Raw genomic sequence first — 22,377 nt, forward strand, 5'->3', positions numbered from 1 at the left:
ACGAAAGAAAATTATAACATTGACCTCCTGATTAACTATACCATAAAAAACCGCAGTATTTTTAATTACAAAAAGATTCATATGAATGTTGTTTAAATAAAAAATGTCTCAATCGTTTGTCAAAAGTAGCAAAATGCAAACTAATTATGTTGCTCTAGTTGTAGAAAATAAACATTACAACCAACAAATTTCAGCAAACACATTTTTCTAATATTCATTTTTCTAATATTTACATTTTTTCATATCTAAAATATCAACAATAACAAAAAAAAAAAAAAGTTAAATAGGAAAAAACCCAGTTGCAGAATATATACAAAAATTACAGTATAAAATACAATCAAACAATATAAAAAATCAAAAAACAATACAAATGTTTTAGGCCCGACACTCGCTAACCACTTTAAACTAGTTGTAATCTTCAGCGACAATTTATCTCTTTGATACTTCAGCGACAATTTATCTCTTTGAAGTTGAGAAAGGCTAACTCAGTAAAATTAACTTTTCAGAGCATTAGGCGAAGGCGGTGGCCACTTTTTCTGAATAGATTCAGGCTTTGTGTGCTTTTCTAGTGCGTGAGCATTAGGTGCTGAAGCGAAATAAGGTGATCTTGATCCTGGTTGTTTTACAGTGACGTTGGTATCTGCATAAGGTACATATTTCTCTGACACCTGCTTACTAGATTCTGTTTGGTTTTTTTGATGAACGTCATGACCTTGTTGCATAATCACAGCAGGGTTTTTAGACGTACTCACAACTACATCTTCTGGCTGATTTTTTTCTTTAGAAGATTTTCTAAACAAATTAGAATTTAAGATTATAAATTTATGTAATTTACACACACGCACACACACACATAAATATAAATATATATATCATGATATATTTACATACACGAGGGAATAAAGTCTATTCCACGTCTATACACCATAACATTTTATATTTACAGTACCCAAATATTAAATAAATACGGATACTTATTTATCCTTGCGCGTGCGAATTATTGTTTCTGATCATACAAATTTACATTGATTGTACAAAAAAGACTTACATTGCTCTACTTCTAGTTTCTCGAGCACGCGCCCATCGGGAACGTATTTTTTCACGATAACGGTATATCAAGTATGAACTGACACATAACAATGGAATAACAAGCAGGAATAAAACTAACAAACCCTTTACCAATGGTGTAAGACAGCCTAAAACCAATAAAGAGTAAAATGTGATTTTGATGCTTAAAATGTGGTGATGATGTAAAGCGCATTTACAAAAACGACGTAAAAAAAAAACAACAAAAAAACAAAAAAAAAAAAAAACAACAACTGTTAATTGTAAAAACTAATGAATCACTAGTTGTTCTTTTTGGGATATGAAAACATAGTGGTTTTAAAATAAAAGACATAAAGACGAGATTTCTTAAGATGAAAGCGAAAATAAAAGAACTAAAGATATACCACAATCGCTCTGCTTAATACATCCTTGTCCCGAGTTCAAACTACCACCAGGTCCAGCAAACTCACAATTTGGACAAGCGAAGCCGGGAGGGCAATGGCAATTACCGTCATTATTGCAAACCTAGCATTTAAAAACTGTATTTTTTGAAAACATTAAGCATAATATACAAAGTAAAATACACAACTACAATTTAGTGTATATTGCACTTTTGTATATCATACAAAAGTAAAATATATATACATTAGGGTGGGGGCCTTAGCGGGTTGCAAAAATTTAAACAAATTATGTGTAAAAATTCACACCTAATGCTTAACAATTAAAGATGGCCCTTGAGGTTTGCAAGTTTTGTTAAATGCATTTTTGTAAATGCAGCAGTTAAAAAAGTTTCTTAAAGTTGACAGTCCAAACTTTTTCCGCCCTTTTTTTCAATCAGCAACCATTAGTCTCTTAGAATCAGGTGTTAGGCTAGCATCAATAGGGCTAGAATAACAACTTCCTAAGATAAGAAGCAAAAATTAGGCCTGACATTTTTTCTTGTTACTGCAGAGACATCAAAAGTGTTGCAGCAATCCAGGTTCTGAAGTGGACAATCATAGAGAAAATGGCAAGATCATATATACTGTGTTTTTTTTTGAAGCAGTCATTTAGAATTAGCTACTGACAACCCCATCTTTAATAACAGGATGACTTTAGAGATCCATCCATCTCCATGCATGGCACCTGGCATTTGAAACTGCATTCTAGGAGCAAGGATATCTCCAAGAAAAAAGATTGAGGGCTTGAAAACCTCTCTGATCACCCCTGGACTGTTCAGATTGGGTAAACAGCAGTATATCAGAATGAGAAGGTTAAAACAAGAATTTTAGGTCCTGTACATGTGCCGATTGGGGTCTTTTCAAAACCAGATCCTACAATCAACTTCATAGCATAGTGGCAACAAGCCAGAAAAATATCTTAGTTCAATTTTGTTTCAATAAATGAACAAGCAGAAGAGCGATGACCTATATTTGATGCAGTTGTATCAAGGCACAAAGTTTTAACTTGATTGACACTAGATGACTGCATATTTGCAATTAGTTTATAATTTTTTTTTTTTCTTTTTTTTTGCAGAATATTACTTGTTAACTATATTTAAAACAAAAAAAAAAAAAAAAAATTTAAACAAATTTAAACAAATTGATTAAATATTACAGTTTAATTGTGTATGGTAAAGTGACATTCACTGAGATGAGTGCTAAGTGGTTAAAATAACAGATTACAATACCTTTAAGCTCAGAATCTTGGCTTTTAAGACTTGTTCTACTTTTGAGAATAGAGCAAGGCTATATTTTAAGGAATTGTGATCATTGTCAGTGGTCTGAATGTCAAAAAGACCTTTGAGTCTATGAATACATCCTCTTTCAACTTAAGCATAGCATTTGTTAGAATTTTCTGCTTTTGCAAACCTTTCCACTTTTATTTATTAGTTCAATTTTGTTAATGTATTTGTTTGTTGCTTAAATTGGTTTTCCAGCCTTTATCCTAAATGCAGATACAACTTCAATGACTTGTCAATAAACTATCAACTATGTAGAGATACAGTAAGGCTTAGTAATTCTGCAACAACTTTGTGCCAGGAATTTCAAGTTCCATTTTGAAACCCTGAAAAGCTCTATTTTATAAATCCTAGAAGGAATTACTTTAAGGAAGTAATTTAATAACAATAACCTATTGAATTAACATTTTATTACACAATTTTTAAAATTTTCAATTGTAAGTGTTTGGCAGACATTTTTGTTTAAACTTATGGAACAGAGTATGCTAGTGCTAGAAGACATATTCAAACTTTTATTTTTAAAGACTGTCCTAATATACATGTGGTATAAATAATATAATAGCATACAGTATATAAAAAGCATAAAATAAAGAAACACATTTTGTTTTAAAAAATTAGAATTTAAAAAATTAAAAATTAGAGCACTACAGCATGCCTAAAAAGTAATTGAAACAAATAGTTTTACCCCTCCATTAAGACAAATTATTGAACATCTTTTGATAGTAGCGATAGTAGATATATTTGTGCATTTCTTTTTTATGCAAACCTAGTTAAAATAATAATCATAATTAAAAAAAAAAAAAAAAGATAGCAAAGGAGACTTTTATACTAGCTTAAATAAAAAAAAATTAACAATAAACTGTAACATTGTAGCATATAGGATGCACACATTAAAGTTATTTAACAAAATGTTATAAGGTTCTTCTGAAAGTTGTAATATTACCAGTAGAAGAAAAATTAGCAATTTTAAATAACATACTATACTTAATAATATAAAAAAGACAATATTTCATTAAAAAAAATAAACTAATTGCAGACTTAGAATTTCAATATTGAAGCAAATTCTAAAATTTTTGTTAAATGATTGAAATAGCAATTATTAAAATTGCACATTATTTACAGTACTAAAACTTAGATGAAATTATGATACCAGTTCTTATTTCTCTAACATACTCTAAAAGGTTTTTTGCTTAGAAAACATTTTTAGGTGCCAACTCAAAATGTCATGGGAACACATTCTTTAAACACCAATAAAGTTTCAGATAATTAAAACTTAATAAAAAATTCTAATAAGTTAAAAAATAAGACTCTCATATGTAATATGTCCAGAATGTTTATATGAGGGCAAATATTTTATATCGGTCTAGTTTTTTTTATTTTTTTTTATGATAAAACTGTTAAAACAAAAGATTTTTTTAAATTTTTTGTTAAGTAGCCTTTAGTAAGCTTTAGTTAACAAATTTAAAAAATTTTACAATGAAATTTTATAAATTTATGTATATAAAAATACAAGAGCAAGATATAACTATTAAATTAGTTTTAAAAAAACTGGCAATTTAATTTAAACAAACTAATTTTTTCTTGAAAAAACTTTATAGAAAAATGATAAATTGGATGCGTTGAGGCATGGATTCAATCAATATGAAACAATAATCCTTTGACAGTTCTGCCCAAATCTCTGATAACTGTTCTTTAAGATTTTCAACAGAAGTTATCTTACATTTCTGTCAATCCAGCTCCATACATGCTCAATAAGATTTAAATCAGGCGACTGAGCACACACAGCCTTTCTCTTTAAACCAGTCTTGAACTGAATGCGCAGTACGAGGTGTGCCACCATCCTGCTGAAATATCCAATTTTTGCTTCTTTCATAAAGAATGTTGCCAACTATCTTAAATAATTTTCTAGAGTATCTTTTAGCTATATTGATTAACTCTTTCAGTACATATATTGCTGGCACCTGGATTTTTGTGAGAAATACATCCCCGTACTCCAGCCAAGCCTCTACCTCCTTGTAACCTTGGTATAACATAGCAAGATGAGTAGTTCTCATGCTTGTATCTTTTAATATACAGCTTTCCTTTGTGATTTAGTACCTCCAAATTAGCCTCATCATTAAAAATTACCTAGACCATTCTTCAACAGACCAGCTGATTCTTTCTTGGGACCATTTCATTTGCTTTAGGAGGTCTTTTACAGTTAAAAGTGGTTTTTTAATAATGATATATGATCCTATGCCTTTGTTGATTAACACCTTTTTTCACTGTTTCTTTACTTTTGGAAGCTGTGAGGATTTATAAATCTCCATGAAAAAATAGATGTAATGGAAAATTGATAATAATAACAATAATAATAATAATAATAATAATAATAATAATAATAATAATAATAATAATAATAATAATAATAATAATAGATAATAATAGTAATAATAATAATAATAATAATTAATAATAACAAAAAAATCATCATCATCATCATCATCATCATCACATCATCATCATCATCATCATCATCATCATCATCATCATCATCATCATCATCATCATCATCATCATCATCATCATCATCATCATCATCATCATCATCATCATCATCATCATCATCATCATCATCATCATCATCATCATCATCATCATCATCATCATCATCATCATCATCATCATCATCATCATCATCATCATCATCATCATCATCATCATCATCATCATCATCATCATCATCATCATCATCATCATCATCATCATCATCATCATCATCATCATCATCATCATCATCATCATCATCATCATCATCATCATCATCATCATCATCATCATCATCATCATCATCATCATCATCATCATCATCATCATCATCATCATCATCATCATCATCATCATCATCATCATCATCATCATCATCATCATCATCATCATCATCATCATCATCATCATCATCATCATCATCATCATCATCATCATCATCATCATCATCATCATCATCATCATCATCATCATCATCATAACAATAGTAATAATAGTAATAACAGTAATAATATAAATACAATCGAAATAAATTATTTATATATGTATTAATATTCTCTCTTTTTATCTCTCTTACATCATATATGATACAATTAAGCATATATTTATCTGTATTATAAGTACGATTTGTGTTTAATTAACAATTTTCTTCAATATCTTTGAAAATCGATATCTCTTCATTTCATAAATTTTCCATTTTTTTTATTTTTAAAAAATACTTTAAAGTAGACGTGACCAAAGTATTATACAAAAGAATATTTTCTTAAGTTAGCAAATTTAAGTTTTATATGGTTTTGTAAAAATAAACCTGATTTATTCTGGTATGACAAGGATAATAGTTAAAAAGGTTTAAACTGAACACCATTTTAAAAGCGAGTGTTATTAAAATTCGGTTTTCTTGACATGAATGGGGTATTAGAAATACTTTTCTTGCCCATTTGGTCAAAATTTTACCAGATCAGATTTGGAATTGATTATTTCAAAAATTAATCCTTCATGAAAATTTTTTGGTAAGGTGCTATATAATTAATAAGTAACAAATATCATTTTCAGAGTAAACGGAAGTCAGACTAAGTATATCAAAAATAACACAATTTGTTTAATTGTAATGGCCATTTATGCCTAGGTAAAAAATCGGTAATTAATTGATTATCAATATAAGAGTGGGAAGTGTCACACATGTACACAAAAGTGCCAATAAATAGAGGAACTCTTACACTAATTAATAAACAAAAGAATAAAAAAAAATCTTTTGCTTTGACAATTTTATCAAAAAGTTAGACTGGTACCATAAAGAACTTGCCCTCATAACCTTTCTGGACATACTGTATAATGGTTTGTTTTAGAATTAAACTATTTTTTAACATGGCTACTTTCCAATTTGAAAATTAATGATGATATTTGGTCTAGGAATTAATTCGTGTGGTTTTTAATTGAAAATTGAAGGTTTATTTCAAAAACTAAATGGATGAATACATTAATGAAAATAGTGTCCATCGCTAGTCACTACTTTTGCCTATCTTTCTGGCAATTTACGAATTCCGTGTCGAAAATGCTTCATCCTTAGAAGTGATCCAATCAGAGACCCATTTTTCGATATTTTCTGAAGAAGTGAAGCGCTGTCCAATCAAATCGTTATTCATGCAATCGAACAAGTAGTAGTCAGAAGAAGCAATGTCCGGAGAATACGGCGGGTAACACTTCCCATCCGACATTTTCCAAATAGTTTTTGACAGGTTTTGCGACATGTGGTCGAGCGTTATCATGCTGAAAAATGAGTTTATCATGTCTGTTACCCCAATCTGGTCGTTTTATGACCAGAGCTTGCTTCAAATGCATTAATTGTCGTCGATAATGTTCTCCATTAATAGTTTCACCAGGTGTCAGAAGCTCATGGTACACCACACCTTTCATATCCCACCATATACTTTGCACAGTGAATATTCCGTTTGGGTTGTGATGGACCTGGTTCACCTGGCTTTACCCAGGCCTTTTGTCGTTTAGGATTCTCGTAATAAATCCATTTCTCATCACCAGTAACGATTCGATGCAAAAATCCCTTTATTTTCTGTCTTTCAAGCAGCAATTCACAAATGGTCTTTCTTCTTTCCACGTCTCTGCCTTTCAATTCATGTGGAACCCAATGAGACATTTTTTGAATCATACCCATGGCTTTGAGGCGTCTGGAAACTGTTGATTGTTCAACTCCTAACGATTTTGCAAGGTCCTCTTGCGTTTGACAAGAATCCTGATCGAGGAATGCTTCCAATTCTGCATCTTCAAATTTTTTTGGCTGTCCTGGTCGCTCTTGGTCTTCCAAACAAAAATCACCACTTTTAAACCGAGCAAACCACTTCTGACACGTTCGTTCAGCTAGAGCATGGTCACCATAAACTTCAACCAAAATACGATGACTTTCGGTAGCACTTTTCTTCATGTTAAAGTAATGAAGAAGAATCCCCCGCAAAAACACTTTATCAGGAACAAAAATCGACATTATCAGTTAAATTAAAAATAGTGTTATTTACGCTTAAATCAAATGATTTATAATGAAAATGATGCGCAATAACAGTGATCTTCGCATGCATGCGTGGCTAAACGAAACGCTGAGACAATAAGCTAGTTTCGTAATCCCTTGTCAAACCGCATAAATTAATTCCTAGACCAAATATATTAATAGTTTAATAGTTTTTTAATAAGTTTTTTTTGATAATTTAAATATTGTCTTCAGTGATGTTTCCTTTATTTTTTAAGGAATGTGTAAAGTGTTCCTTAACCCTCTTAAGGATCATTAAACTTTAAATGTCCACATCCAAGGTAAAGAGTATCAATTTCCTCTAATACTCATATTTCATCAAATAGCAAAAATACCTATGACAATAAATCTTACAGAGTTTTCAGAACACTTTGTACCATCTACAGCAAGAGAAGGATCATCCAAATCGGGTCCCATTGACGTATCACCCATTCTAAATGTTTCAAAAAGAATTTAGCAAACAAGCTGCACAAATAATAACAAAAAATGAAAAAAGAAAAAAAAAAAAATTTAATAAAAAAATGAATAAAAAGTACACTCCAGATTTTTACATAATTCTTTGAGCCTAACTGTTACTTACTATGCTGTTTACATAAATTGTTCAAAGCTATTTAACTGGGAATGAGCTTTTAACAATCTATGCAATAATCATAATATAATTCCTACAAAAATTAATGTTTAATGTTTAATGTCGTCGTTTCGTCATTAGTTACTAGGCTTTGAAAGAGCGCGTTCTTTAAATGCACGCGGCCATTGGAGAAAGATCCATGAAGCGAGTTAAAACTTTCTTCCTTTTTGAATTTAATTATTAGTTTAGATATATTACATAAAGAATCATATGAAGATAAATAATAATCGCTAAGATCATCTTATAATTGAAGTAAGTATATAAAATAGTTATATTTACATTTTTATTAGATAAAGTAGAAAGGATTTAAATTTTAATTAGATAAAGTAGAAAGGATTTTAATTTTTATTAGATAAAGTAGAAAGGATTTTAATTTTTTAAATCGTTTATATTTTTTTTGTTTTAGTTTTTCTTTTTGCAGTTTTGTTTTTATTATCTTATTTTTTAGCAGGAAAATAGGGGTATGTATGTTATTTAAAGTTATACTAATGCTATTTCCATAAAATGGTTATTACTACATTGAAATTTCTGTGATGCTATTAACTATTTTTGTTCTTTTTTAGAAAATTTAGAAAAATAAATTAAACTTTTGTGCCAACACTGACATGGCATGTCACATGTTATTGTATGTAAAGGTTAAATTTTGTTATGAGGATTACAATTCTTACGAAGAAAAAAAAAGAAGGTAAAGAGTATTGTTTGTAAATGTATATTTTGTATCTTTTTAAATTTTCTCGCATCATTTTTAAAATTTTTGTTTCCACACGTTTATTGTTTGCATATATGCTTTTTTGATATGTATCTGTATGTGGTAATAAGTGCTTTATAGTTGTTTTATCAATGTGTTTTTATAATAATGTTTTTATAATAATGTAAAGTGTTTTTTTACTCTTTGTGTATGTGTTAATATGTGTTATATAATTGTTTTAAAAATGTGTTTTAAATATGTATATAAGGAATATATTTAACCTTATATACATATTTAAACACATTTATTGTGTTTATAGTTGGTACATATGCTTATATTATGTTGTTTCTGTGTTTTCAAAGTGCTGTGACTTGGTAAACATCTACCTGAAAATTAATTATTGTATTTTAGAGAAGGAGCAGAACAAATGGCTTTAGATCGTGCAGCTCAACATGATACGCACCTAACAGCATGGTTTAAGTTAAATACTGAAAATGAAAGAGCACATTGCTATTCTTATGTAGACATTCCTTATCACTTTATATTTGATGATAAACATTGTAAATGGAAGGTTAGACAAAGGGGTGGTAATAAGGTGATAGTAAGAATGTATAAAGTTAATCCAACTGGAGAATTGTTTTTTCTAAAACTGTTACTTTTGCAAGCAAAAGGAGCAACATCTTGGGAGGATGTGCGTACTGTTAATGGTATTGTCCTTGAAACGTTTCGTGAAGCATGTGTTTTAAAAGAATTGTTGTTAGATGACACTGAATGGCAGAATACTCCTTCTGAGGCGGTTTTAACACGTACGCCAAAGTAAATTAGACAGTTGTTTTCAATTATTTTGACCTTTTGTGAACCTGACAATCCTTTACATCTCTGGAATACATACAATTTTTTTATGATGGAAGATTTCATTCACCACTCAGTCCCACTTCTAATAGCTGAACAAGCTACTCTTCATCAAATTGAAAAGATTATTAATCAAATGTGTTATATGAAACCATATTTGTTTATAGTTGTATATATGTTTAAATTATGCTGTTTCCATGTTTTCAAAGTGGTGTGATTTGGCATTATGTTGAGCAAGATTGATAACCTTGCCAGCCAAGCGATGTACTTATAGCAGAGTTGTGACTTGGCAGCATTTAGTGCCAGGCGGAGTAACTGCTTTGGAGCTAGGTTGTGTTGTCTAGCCTTTTTTAATTATTCTCAAAACACATAATAATGTCTGTTAATGTTTAGCGTAATGTGAATGAGAGTATGCAACCTTGATCTTTAAGTCTAGGGTGTTTTCATGTCCTAAATTTGAAGTAATTGAATAACTAATATTGAACATAAAAACAAATATACTTTTATGTATTTATATGTTTAGTAAAAAGATAAATGTAGTTAACTTTAAATTGGTTTTCTAATTTTGCCTTTCATATTTTAATTTGCTTTGTTATCTTCACTGGATTTTAGGATCAAGGATGTAAATATTCTATTGTTATGTGTTATTGTTGTGATGTTTTGTTGGTATTCATTTTTAACAATAGACACCTTCATGTTGGTGACTATTGTAAAAAATGAATAATAGGTAGTTTCATTATTGGAACTTACTGCTTTTATTTATTTACTGAAAGCCAAGACATCATTATGCTAAAAATGCAATTTATATCTTAATTTGGTTTTTTTTTTTTTTTTTTATAGTATTGTTAATCCTTCCTTTTGTACTTCGAAACAGATTTTATTGTTACATTTTGGATAAATGTTTATATTAACTGCCATGTCAAAATGGGTTACTATAAATAGGTAAATCGATTTTCAGTTTTTATGTGGTGTTTTATTTTTTTTTTTTTTTTTTGTTGTTGTAATTATAGTATCATAATTCCATTTTTTTTTTTTCTTTAGGATTTACGATTGATGCATTTATACGATTTATAAAAAGAAACCTGATTACCTTTTATTGTAAATTTTGGTCAGTTAAAATGATATAAATGTATGCAATTAGTGCAATTTTTTTTAAAAAACTGCATTAATTGCATACATTTATATCATTTTAACTGACCAAAATTTACAATAAAAGGTAATCAGGTTTCTTTTACACGTAAATCATTGTTTTACATTTCATTATCTCTTATACACGTAAATCATTGTTTTACATTTCATTATTCTGGTAAAAGGTCTTCATCAAAAACTTGACTACTCTTAATAAAAATAACTATTCTCCTAACCACCATTAAGGCAAAAACGGGGAAGGGAGGTCCTTTATTAGTGTCAAAATATTTAAGAGAATTAAATTTCGAGTAACAAAAGGAATTTTTAGCAAATGGTAGTAAGTTACCGTTTACTAAAAGCTATTGAAACAAAGAGGACATATATATAAAAATGGTCAGATTAGTGCCATGAATAGTAATGGTCAATTATTTTTAATAAATTTATTTGGCTATGTGCATTTAACGTTTTAAAGACATTTTCCTGTTTTAAAGAAAAATGTATCAAGGGGATACCAAAAAACTAATAAATCATGTATAATTTACGTTTGCTTAATATTAATCTTATTAAAATTCATGTTATAAAAAATATAACAAGAATATAGCCTTACTTTTTCGTCAATTTAAAGCATGATAAAGTGTTATTATTTTGTGTTAGTAACCAAAAACATATTGTGTTGAACTTAGTAATGTCGAGGAAAATAGTTCTGCCTTACACTGATGTGATTTACGTCAGTTGTAAATTACTTAAATAATGTTGAATAATTGGTAAATTATTTTACATCCGCATACTTTTTATTTTAATTTTACAAATGGTTTAATTTTGTCAATTTGAAGGCGTTTTTCTAAAAGGGTATAGTTAAGGTTTTGCAACTTTAAATTGTGGAAAACTGCCACTATTAATATGGTCTGTCTGTTAAGTAACAGACCGACCATAACCCGTATTACGGGTTGCTTTTTGCTAGTTAATAATAATTATTGCATAAATTGTTAAATAATTAATGCAACTTTTTTCATCTTAACATTAATCAATCTTTTAACTTAATTCAAAATCTAGAAAGTGCTGTAAGTGATTTATGCTAATTGAAAAAAAAGATAAGTTAAGTAATTACCGACATGAACCGATAACATTAGTAGCTCTGTTTGTTCCAATAATTGGTAAATTTGGGAGGGGAAGATCAGGAGAAATTGCAGCACATTGCAATTTACCACATTTTACATCTCTAAATTTACAAATAAACTAGAAAAATAAACTTTTATATAATTATTATTCATGGTTTTTGGAAATGGCAATAGATATACCAAAGACTTACTTATCAGCACAAGGAATGTATTCATTTCTGTCATTTTTACCACAATTTGCCCATCTACTTGATTGCCTTTTGTTTAATAAAAAGCATTCATCTACAGCTTGCTTGGCATCTTTTTGTTACAAAAAAAAAAACATACTTTTATTGATATACATAACAAAACTTTCTAATAAAATAAAGTAAAAAAAAGTAAAACTCACTTGGACCCCAAAATAATTTGCATTGGTCACTAATGCTTTTGCATGATCCATCATAGCAATAACCCTTAAATAAAGAAGTTATATTTTTTATAAAGCATAAAATCAAAAGCAAAAAGGCCAAACTTGAATGGATATTTGAATAATAGCAATTGTATCTAACCAGTACAGACAACTTATTCATATTTTAATTGTATACTTTTTTGTTTATAGTTAATTTAATTATTCAGTTTACAAAAGTGCACTAGCCTGATAGAAAATTTTAGAGACCAGACTCTCACCAAAAGTTATCAAGCTGAAGTAAAATGTTGCATAATCTCAATTGGTTGAACAATTTTGTGTATATGACTTTTTTGTTTTCAAAAAATCTTGCTAAGAATAATGGTTTTTCGAACAAACCACTTAACAAATTGATAAAATTGATTAAATATTTCAGAAAATAAAAATGCATTTAAATCTGTTGTCAAATTAAAGATTTGGAAAAAAACTTAAAGTATACAACAACATTTATGATAAGACTCATGTAACTTCAAAAGAAAAAGCAATTCAGACCTTCCAACTGAATCAGGTTTGTCTTAAATATCTAATTTTTCATCAACTTTTAATTAACTTGTCAGTGATATGGTACCAGGAACTATTTAAAATGGAAAAACTAGATTTATGAATCAGGCCAATCCTAGATTCATAAAAAAACTACATTAAAATGGCATAATAAGAGCAGACAAATGAAAAGAGATTGAAAAAAGATGTTTTTTTTCTCAATCTCTTTTCATTTGTCTGCTCAAGGAACTCAAGGATCATGATGGTTGGTTGAAAAGATAAAAGGAACATCTTTTATTTACAGATTTGTCAAAACTAAATCTTAGTCCTTGTGAGGGAAACTAAAAGAAAACAATAGAGAACATTAAACAGATTTTAAATGGAACAAATGTGGACATTTAAAAGTAGTTGCCCTTCTTTTACAGTTAAGGCATACAAAATACTGCTGCTTTCTCTGTAACTAGGATAATTGTATAAGAGCCTCTCATTACTTAGCTAAAGGTTGTCTATCTCAATCTGCTTATGTTCCTGGCAAAAACCATTGGTTGAGCCAAAATATCATATTAGGTAACAAAAATTGTTTAAGACATGAATTATGAACCTTCATTGGCTCAAAAAGACCTTAGGAGATAAATATTTCAATCAACTACTAAATTAAAAAAAGAGGAGCACAGTTAATGCAAGGTAGTTATTACAAAAATATTGGAAACCATAAAGATGCAAACTACAAAGATATCATTGAAGAGATTATATCGGAATAGAAGCCTCTTGGATGTGATACATCTTCAAAAGAGAAATTCTTGCATTTAGACCCTTTATCCAAAAATTGTGGAAATATAAGTTATATACATAATGAACAATTTTATGAAATATACATAAAAAGTAACTAGAAACTTAAACATTTATATTTTTGTCATCTCAACTTGTAATTATAACTTTTTTTCTGTTAACCATTCTAAATTGAGAAAGTATTTATGAAAATTGCTTATTAAGTCTGTTATTACTTGACAGACTTAATGAGCAATTTTCATAAATACTTTTTCATATTTGCTAAAAAAAAAAAAAAATACAAAGTTGATAAATACATAAAAATAAAAAATACTAGTAACATACTAAATAAATACATCAGTAAAAATATATAAATACAAAAATACAATAATACAAACAGAAGATGTTGATCACAAATATTTAGAGATGTGCTAATTATTATTACTAACAAACCTCGCCATTTTGACATGAGGTGCCATCTTTAACATAGAAATTTGGAACACACTAAATTTAAAATAACTAAAAAATAACCAAGAATAACAAAAGCATACAGGAAAATAATCCAAACAAAATAACAAGCTGATATGTAAATAAAATGTTTGATATAATATTGATGGTATACATCATACAAACTAATTTTTAATTATTTTGCTACCTCTTTAAATGTACCATTACAATATTCTGGCAAATCACATTCATCATTAAACTTATCTCGACACAGGGTTCCTTGACTTTTGAGCTTTAAATAAAAATAAACATAAGATAGAGACATGAGATACATAAACATAAGATAAACATAAGATACATAAGATAAGTAAAGATAAATCATTTGTTTTAAATGATTTAGATTGTTAAAAAAGTTATAACCTAAAAAAAAAAACAAAAGCAACAAATGTAAATAAATTTTTTGTGTGATTAATTTAACAAAACAGATAATCATCTTACTTGGCATGTAGCAGTATTGCAGCAACTACCAACAGCACACTGAGCATTTTCATTAAGCTTGCAGGTATTTGGATTACAACATTTTGAACCACCAGATTCATCACATTCCTAATTTATGTTAAAATTTGAAGACTTTTTACATAATTACTACACGGGTAAAATCTTATCTAAAACTGTTGTATGACATTAAAAGATTAACTACATGTTTAAGATCTAATATCAAACCTTTTGTGTACCACAGTCACAAGTTTCTCCTTCCTCAACAAACCCATTCTGACATTTTGGTGATCCCCATAACTAAAATAAAGATAACTCTTAAAGAACCAAGTAAAGTAAGGATGTAAGCAAGTAAACTGTCCTGAATATCACTCCTCTAAATTCATCATCATTGGTGATGTCTTTAACAATGTAAGCAAATAATTACATCTGCCATAAACCTGACATCATGGTAGGCTCACATGAAATTCGGAAACCTTGCATTCAGAATCAGTATATTTTTCAATTGAATTGGAACTACTATATTCATCCACAGAATTAATACTAGTATCTTTCTTCAATTCTGTTCTAAACAAACTAAATAATAATACCAGGTTTGTTTTAATCCTTCTAAACATAAAATGATTTCAACATGCATAAAACTAAACTATTTTATTGAACTCATTGGATATTTTTAACATGAGTTAACATCCCCTCTGGACTAGATACTAATTTTAACAGGTTCAAATTATTTAGAAGAGCATTCAGAATAGTTGTTTTTGTATGAAGCTTTGACATTCTACATGCAAGATTCTGAATATACATACAGGTCAAAGAAAATGCCACACTGAAAATTACTTGACAACTTATGAATATTTAATAACTTTATGGAAATAAAACCTAATAACTTTTTCAAAATTAATCTCTAAATAACTTCTTTTCAAGATTTGAAAGCAAATCTTTTCTAAGTATAAATAATTCTTTACTCAAAAACAAACCTTGCTTGGATAATCAAAGATACAAGGAATTTCCCCATTTTCTGATCTTTTAGTAAAAGAAGCTTGACTGCAAGTTGAAAAAGATTGAACGGGACTAGACCTGTCAATTATCAATTATAAAAAATTCATTTTTTTAAATATTAAACTCATAAATAGGATATTAAATACAGTTAACTACAGAAAACCCTTCACTCACAAAGATTTTTAAAAACGTTATATTTGGTACTTATTCAAAACGTTAAGTATTTAACTTCAGCTTATATTGTCAAAGACAGTTGGTTGACAGTATTTTCTAATATTCTTTTAAACTATTTCCAAAATAATTTTTAAAATATAAAAAAAACATATTTTTGAACAAACACGTCCTTCTGCCTATCCATTCTGCTTTTTTTTTTTTTCTTTTTTTCTTATGCTAATGGAAGGAGAAGAAAAAAACGAGTAAAAAAGTTTAAGTTAGTGATTTTTAAAATTTTAGTTGAAAGAGATACTTACGCTGCATACTCTGTCATCACACAAGGAGCAAGGGGACATACACAATCACTTTCTAAACAAAAAAAAACAAAAAATATAATGACATTTTCATGATATTATTAAAAATAATAATAATTTATGTAATAATAATAATAATAATAATAATAATAATAATAATAATAACAACAACAACAACAACAACAACAACAACAACAACAACAACAACAACAATAACAACAATAGTAATAACAATAACAACAACAACAACAAAAATAATAAATAATAATAACAATAATAACAACTTATTTTCAACAATAATTCCTATTTATATATTTCAATACAAACAATATGAAGAAAAACAAAAAACTTCACTTTACAAAATTACAGATGATTCTTTTTAAGGAAACAAGAAAAATAGATCAGATGTCAAAACATCTGCTTTTTTGACCCCAACATGCTGCCTTTTTTTCAAAACTTATTAAAAGTAACAATCAAATCATAATAACAAATTTTTATATAACTTTTTAGAGTGACAAAGTATATTATAGTGAATCATCATTCAGGTAAAAAATAGTTGTTTTAAAATATTTACAACTTCTTGCACTTATTTTACTGACCTTTACTAAAACCCCAATCATAATTTGTTCATTATCTTTTTTCTTTTTGCAAAAGATAAAAATTAAAAAAAATTATAGTGAAAGAAATCTTTAAAGAACCTAAGCTTTTACAAAGCTAAATGACCACAAATGTTCCAAATGCAATTAGAACAAGATTTTTAAAAACCACATGGAAAAAAAATCACTATTGCAAAATATTCCTCTAAACTGAAGATCACCATGTCATCAATGATAGAGAAATGGATGAGCATTCCAGCTGTTCCATAGCAGAGTAGTTGACTTTGAAATTAACACATAAAAGTCACCATTAGTATATAAGCAAACACAATCCCTCTTCCTCTGTTCTTTAAAAACAAGGTCATAACCATTTTAATTATAACATTAATTTACCTTGCATTTGATGAAATCAACATCATAAAGCTAAGAAATGATTCCCTAGGCTTATCTGTCATCATTACATCTTTGCTGGTACTCTTATTTTCAATACAAAAGTTGTTTCTATCAAAACTTAATATTTTCAAAAAACACTATAACACCCCAGAATATTTAGAAAAATCTTAGTGGCTTCAGATTATTTAAGAGTACCTTTGTGATTACTTATTATTATTTAACATTTTTCCTTTAATTTTCAAAGAATCAATAATCCCTAGCTTCATCTTTACTGGATACAAATCAAAATAGTGGAAGGATAACTTTTAACAGATTTATAACCTAAAGTATCACTTACGATCATGAATCATTCCAACATTATGCCCCATTTCATGAGCAACAGTGTTTGCTGTCATAGCAGAGTTACCATGAAACTAAAAACACAATATTTTGCATAAAGAAAAAATTGGATTAAGGAAATGTTGTAAAAAAAAAACCTTATGCAAAATTCAAACCTGGTTTATAGCACAAGATGAATAGCCACACATTGTTCCGATAGGTGCTAAGCCAACTGTATCTCCATCAAAATCGATGCCACTTTAAAAAAATTTTCACTAAAAGTTATTTCAGTCCAAAAAAAGTTTGAGCAACAATTTATACTCTTTTGTTTACTTCCCGGACTTTTGGTAAACAATTTGAGTATTTAGGAAAACATAAAGAAAAATTCATAACTTTCTTATATTACAATTTAAACTCATACTAACGTAATTAATTGACCATTATCACATCGCACTTTTAAGCTGCCCAACATTACAGTAGAATAGTACTTTTTGAATTCATCTAATGTACTACCAGCCTTTGTTGAAACATGAATCTTATCAATAACATCCCAAAGAATGACTGAAACAATAACTACACGGGTGTTTAATGTCTTGTAGACCTGTAATAGTTTAATTCAAAGGTAGAAGATTTCTACAGATCAAAATTTGTAAAAACTTATTCATTAGTGTTTTGTTTTTTTAATAGTTTTAAACCTAAAACATTTTTAAATTTAAAAAGTGAAACTTTCAAAAATAATACAACTTTTTCTTATATTTTTATATATTAACTAAAAAAAATATATTTTTCTTATATTAAGTAAAAAATGCTTTTAATAATAAAAAAAAATAAATTTACATACGCTATCCACATTGTTGATTACTTCAGCTGCAAGGTTCATTGCCTTTGTATTTCCAAGTTCTTTACTCTAAAAATATTGAGTTATTATTGCAACAACTTTTAGCCCAACGAAAATGACTGTCAAAAAAAATAAAAAAATTAGTCTAAAAATGATGGCATACTTATTGGAAATTGTTGCAGCAGTCAGAACTTAATTACAGCTTGGATATTTTTTAACTTAGGATTACTTTTCATAACGCTTTTTTCATAGTTTATAACACTTCCATCAATAATATCAAATATTTACCTTTCGATTATCGATAACTACAGCCACTTCTATATATTTTTTATCTGAAGCAGCTCTTCTTTGCTGTGTACAAAAGAAAATACAAGAACTCTCAAAAAAATAATAAAACAAATCAAAAAAAGTAATTACATAAATTTGAAAACATGAACAACTAACATTTCTTTTATATACATGTATAAAAAATACTACTAGGTTGTTCCACTATTTAGGCACAAAATTTTATAAACATGCATAAAATGACATAACACTTATTTAAGTGTTATGTTACTTGAGAAGATGCATGTATTAAATTTATGATTATGTTTTGTAATTAATGTTTATAACCAAATAAAATAATACATCAGGAGACTGTAAGCTTTAATTTTAAAAAATTGTTTAAGTTTGTGAATTTCAGAAAATGTTAAAACTTTCTCTGGTGTAAAATATGCAAAAAAATTTTTTTTAATAAAAAACAAAATATTTCACTGATTAATTATATCAAGACTTTGTTTAAAAAACACCCTAGTCAAATTTTGATTGAGACATGATAGTCACATGATAGTTTCCTAACAAACAACTGTAGCTATGAGATACTTATTTGTGAAACTTGATAAAATTCTTCGAAATCAACCTACTGCTAACATTTCTTTTGTCATTTGAAAAGCAAGTTAATTTGACTAAAGTGGTTTTTGAAATAAAGTTTTCAATTTAAGAAAAAATACTACTATACCAAAGAAATTGCAATCAAAATCTATTATAATATGTAAAAAATCATTTTTTACCCTCCAATGATCATGCAAAAAGTGCTGTGAAGTAAATTCATCTATAAAAATACTTGCTGTATGATTCAGACCTGTAACAAGAAACTCTAATAATTATAAACTTTAAATCAAAAAGTTTTTAAAATGTTTTCGATATATATTGTTTCATTACTTTAATAGTTTTGATATTTATTGTTTTATTATTTTTATCATTATTATCATATTTATTATCATTTTTTTCATCAGTTTTAAAAATTTGAAGATGAAGCATAAAAGTATGAAAGTATTCTTTTTTTATACTAGCAATATTTGTTCTCTACTACTAAGGTCAGTTTAGGACAAAGTAATATAAATAATGGCTTTGTCATTCATGTAATGCAAATTCTATTCTATTTTGTATTTTTTTTTTTTTCCCAAAAAAATTTTGAAAGGTTATTTGCTGTATTGTTACATACTTAATAATATTTAATTACATATTCACAATTTCCTCCAGTTTCAGTATCTTTGACATATCTACAATTTTAAGACTTTGTTACTTTGAAGAAAGATCTTTATTTTGCATTATGGCCATGGCACATACCTCAAGAATGAATTGAAAAAAAAGGCATACTCTTGAAAAAGTAGAGACAGTGGATATGGTGACCTAGCGAGTAAGAAATCAATTTTTTTCAAACTATTATTAACCTAAAACTATTGCTTCATTTAGAAAAATATTTTGATCACTTACCACATTTCCCATTTTTCGTAGTAATAAGATCTTTCATTCTATAAATAATATAGGTTGGATCATCTTCCTAAAAGCAAAACATTTTTTTTATATTGATATTATCTTGACCAACAATTCCTGTATAACTTAAAACTAAGCAGCTTCATTTCAGCATAAACCATTGAACTGAGTTCTTTCATTACACATTAGGAAATCCCGATAAAAATAAAATGAAATAACAACAATAGCAACAACAAAAACAGCAACAACAACTTTATGCAGACTAGCCATTACAAAAACTGGTAGTGAGTTTATGAAAGTAAAAAACAATAACTTTTCAGATTTCACTTAAGATAAGTTTAAGTGAAAATAAAATTGACATACACTACTTTTATTGCTTCTTGATTGTGGCTCAATGTAAAATTCTTCCCCATCACTGTCTCTTATGAGCCCCCTAAATAAAGCATTTTTATACTTTTTTTTTTTTTTTTAATGCCATACTTTTTTTCAAAAATATGTTTAGGGAAGATTTTAAGAACTTACCTTAGCCCATCGCATGTACTCATTGCTACAGTTGAACCAGTACGGTTTAACAAATATCCTTGGTAGTGACAGTTTTCAATGGTCTGTAAAAAAGTATTAAAGCTTAAAATAATGTATGCAGTTGCACAATAATATTACAATAGAAATTGACTGAATTATTTATAATAGATAAAACAAGCACCTTTTCAGTTTGAACATACTCTGATCCATCTGGCTTCTGAGCAAAAACTACAAAATTATCTGGCAGTAAAAATCTAAAGATTTTTTAAGAAAGTCAATTAACTCCTATAATTTGGTACTTAACTATCAGATGTAAAGTATAAGTGTTGAAGTTATCTTTAAGCATAAAAATTAAAAGAGAAGTAACTGGCAGTAGAATAAAGATGGGTACCTATTTTTAAAAAGATAGACAACAAAATGTCTACCAAGCCCCCAAAATTCATATACTGTTTCATCTAGATGTGTACCCTAGAAGATGTGTAAGGATAACATTAAGAAACTTAAGATTATCACTCAAGATATACAAATAAAGATATCATTATAAAGTGATTCTTAAATATATATTTAAATATATGTTGATAATAACTAACATTCTTAAATATGTAAAAATATATCAAAACATTAATACATGATTCTTTCTAGTACCATTAAAATTTAATGTCTTAATGAGTAATAAAATTTAAATAAGAATTTTTCTTCATAAAAATTAACCTGTTTAGTTCTAGTAGACAAATCTCGTTTATTTCTTATGTGCTGTCCAATATGGCTTGGATTAACTATTTCTTTATAAACAATATTTGCATTGATATCTAAAGCTAAAACTGAACATAAAAAAGGATCAGTTATAAGACCATGTTTAATAATCATCAATCATTTTCCGTCATCTATCACTAACCACCATTAACATGTTTATTACACTTAAGTTTTATCTAGAAATTTTATAAATTTTTAAAATAACTAACCTTTTGAATAAATGACCAGCTTGATAACTAATAGATACCAGTACATAATTAGGCACCATCAAGAAAATTATATGCCAAGTTATGTATTAATACTAAACAACATTCAATAGTAAACAAACAAAAAAAAATCTTTATAAGTAATGAAAATAAGACTACTAGCTATTGAATATTCAGAGAGTAGCAGAAAATATTCTAGCAGAGTGTTCATTCTCTGTTTGACATGTAATTAAAGGAAATTTTAGTTAAAACAGTTATGAGAATGGTTTGAATAGATCATATAGCAAAGATGGATTTCACAAGCAAATATAACAAAACAAACAAAGAAAATTGATTCACACAAAAAGTAAATTGGTTATAACTAATAACTTTCTCAAATACCAATTCAACAAAAATGACTCTTAAGTTCATAAAATTTTTTAAATTCATAAAACTTTGTGAACTTAACAGAAAAAAAAAAAATTTTAGTGCTTTTAAATAAAGTATTTCAAAACTAAAATATAATTTTAGTTTTAAAATACTTTATTTAAAAGTACTAAAATATAAAAACTGGAGCGGGGGGGGGGGGGGGGGTGTTTGTAGTTGGAGATCATATTTAATCTTTTTTTATACACATAACAACATAAGAATTTAACAGACAAACATTGAAGCA

At 27.8% G+C, this 22,377-nt stretch overlaps 2 protein-coding genes across 5 annotated transcripts; one reads left to right on the forward strand and one right to left on the reverse strand.

Moving 5' to 3' along the window:
- Nucleotides 1-188: 188 nt before the first annotated feature.
- Nucleotides 189-22,005, reverse strand: LOC145199186 (zinc metalloproteinase-disintegrin-like MTP8). Of its 2 annotated transcripts, none has more exons than XR_016450657.1 (27): nt 21,729-22,005; nt 21,478-21,587; nt 21,158-21,234; nt 20,948-21,020; nt 20,767-20,849; nt 20,608-20,677; nt 20,245-20,311; nt 19,539-19,609; nt 18,778-18,840; nt 18,493-18,558; nt 18,077-18,252; nt 17,828-17,909; nt 17,671-17,746; nt 16,348-16,399; nt 15,856-15,955; nt 15,107-15,178; nt 14,882-14,989; nt 14,592-14,675; nt 14,390-14,440; nt 12,632-12,695; nt 12,435-12,543; nt 12,234-12,361; nt 8,184-8,262; nt 3,453-3,533; nt 1,452-1,572; nt 1,049-1,196; nt 189-792 (listed from the first exon to the last, which is right to left on the reverse strand). XR_016450657.1 is itself a non-coding variant. In XM_090081581.1 (27 exons), the coding sequence occupies exons 1-27, from the start codon at nt 21,772-21,774 to the stop codon at nt 495-497; spliced, it is 2,538 nt and encodes an 845-aa protein (XP_089937707.1). In that variant the 5' UTR covers nt 21,775-22,005; the 3' UTR covers nt 189-494. The 2 variants fall into 2 exon arrangements, 1 of the variants encoding a protein (XP_089937707.1); XM_090081581.1 differs by having other exon boundaries at nt 12,234-12,344.
- Nucleotides 8,578-10,103, forward strand: LOC149891151 (uncharacterized). 3 transcript variants are annotated; one of them, XM_090081616.1, is made up of 3 exons: nt 8,578-8,709; nt 9,021-9,142; nt 9,557-10,103. In XM_090081616.1, the coding sequence occupies exons 2-3, from the start codon at nt 9,063-9,065 to the stop codon at nt 9,963-9,965; spliced, it is 489 nt and encodes a 162-aa protein (XP_089937742.1). In that variant the 5' UTR covers nt 8,578-8,709; nt 9,021-9,062; the 3' UTR covers nt 9,966-10,103. The 3 variants fall into 3 exon arrangements, with proteins under 3 accessions (XP_089937742.1, XP_089937743.1, XP_089937741.1); XM_090081617.1 differs by lacking the exon at nt 8,578-8,709 and adding an exon at nt 8,895-8,918; XM_090081615.1 differs by lacking the exon at nt 8,578-8,709 and having other exon boundaries at nt 8,935-9,142.
- Nucleotides 22,006-22,377: the final 372 nt, after the last annotated feature.

Source organism: Hydra viridissima, unplaced genomic scaffold (assembly GCF_058129835.1).
Source record: "Hydra viridissima isolate aposymbiotic clone 2 unplaced genomic scaffold, HvirCarnegie_v1 scaffold_3, whole genome shotgun sequence".
In the NCBI taxonomy this organism is placed as follows: domain Eukaryota; kingdom Metazoa; phylum Cnidaria; class Hydrozoa; order Anthoathecata; family Hydridae; genus Hydra; species Hydra viridissima.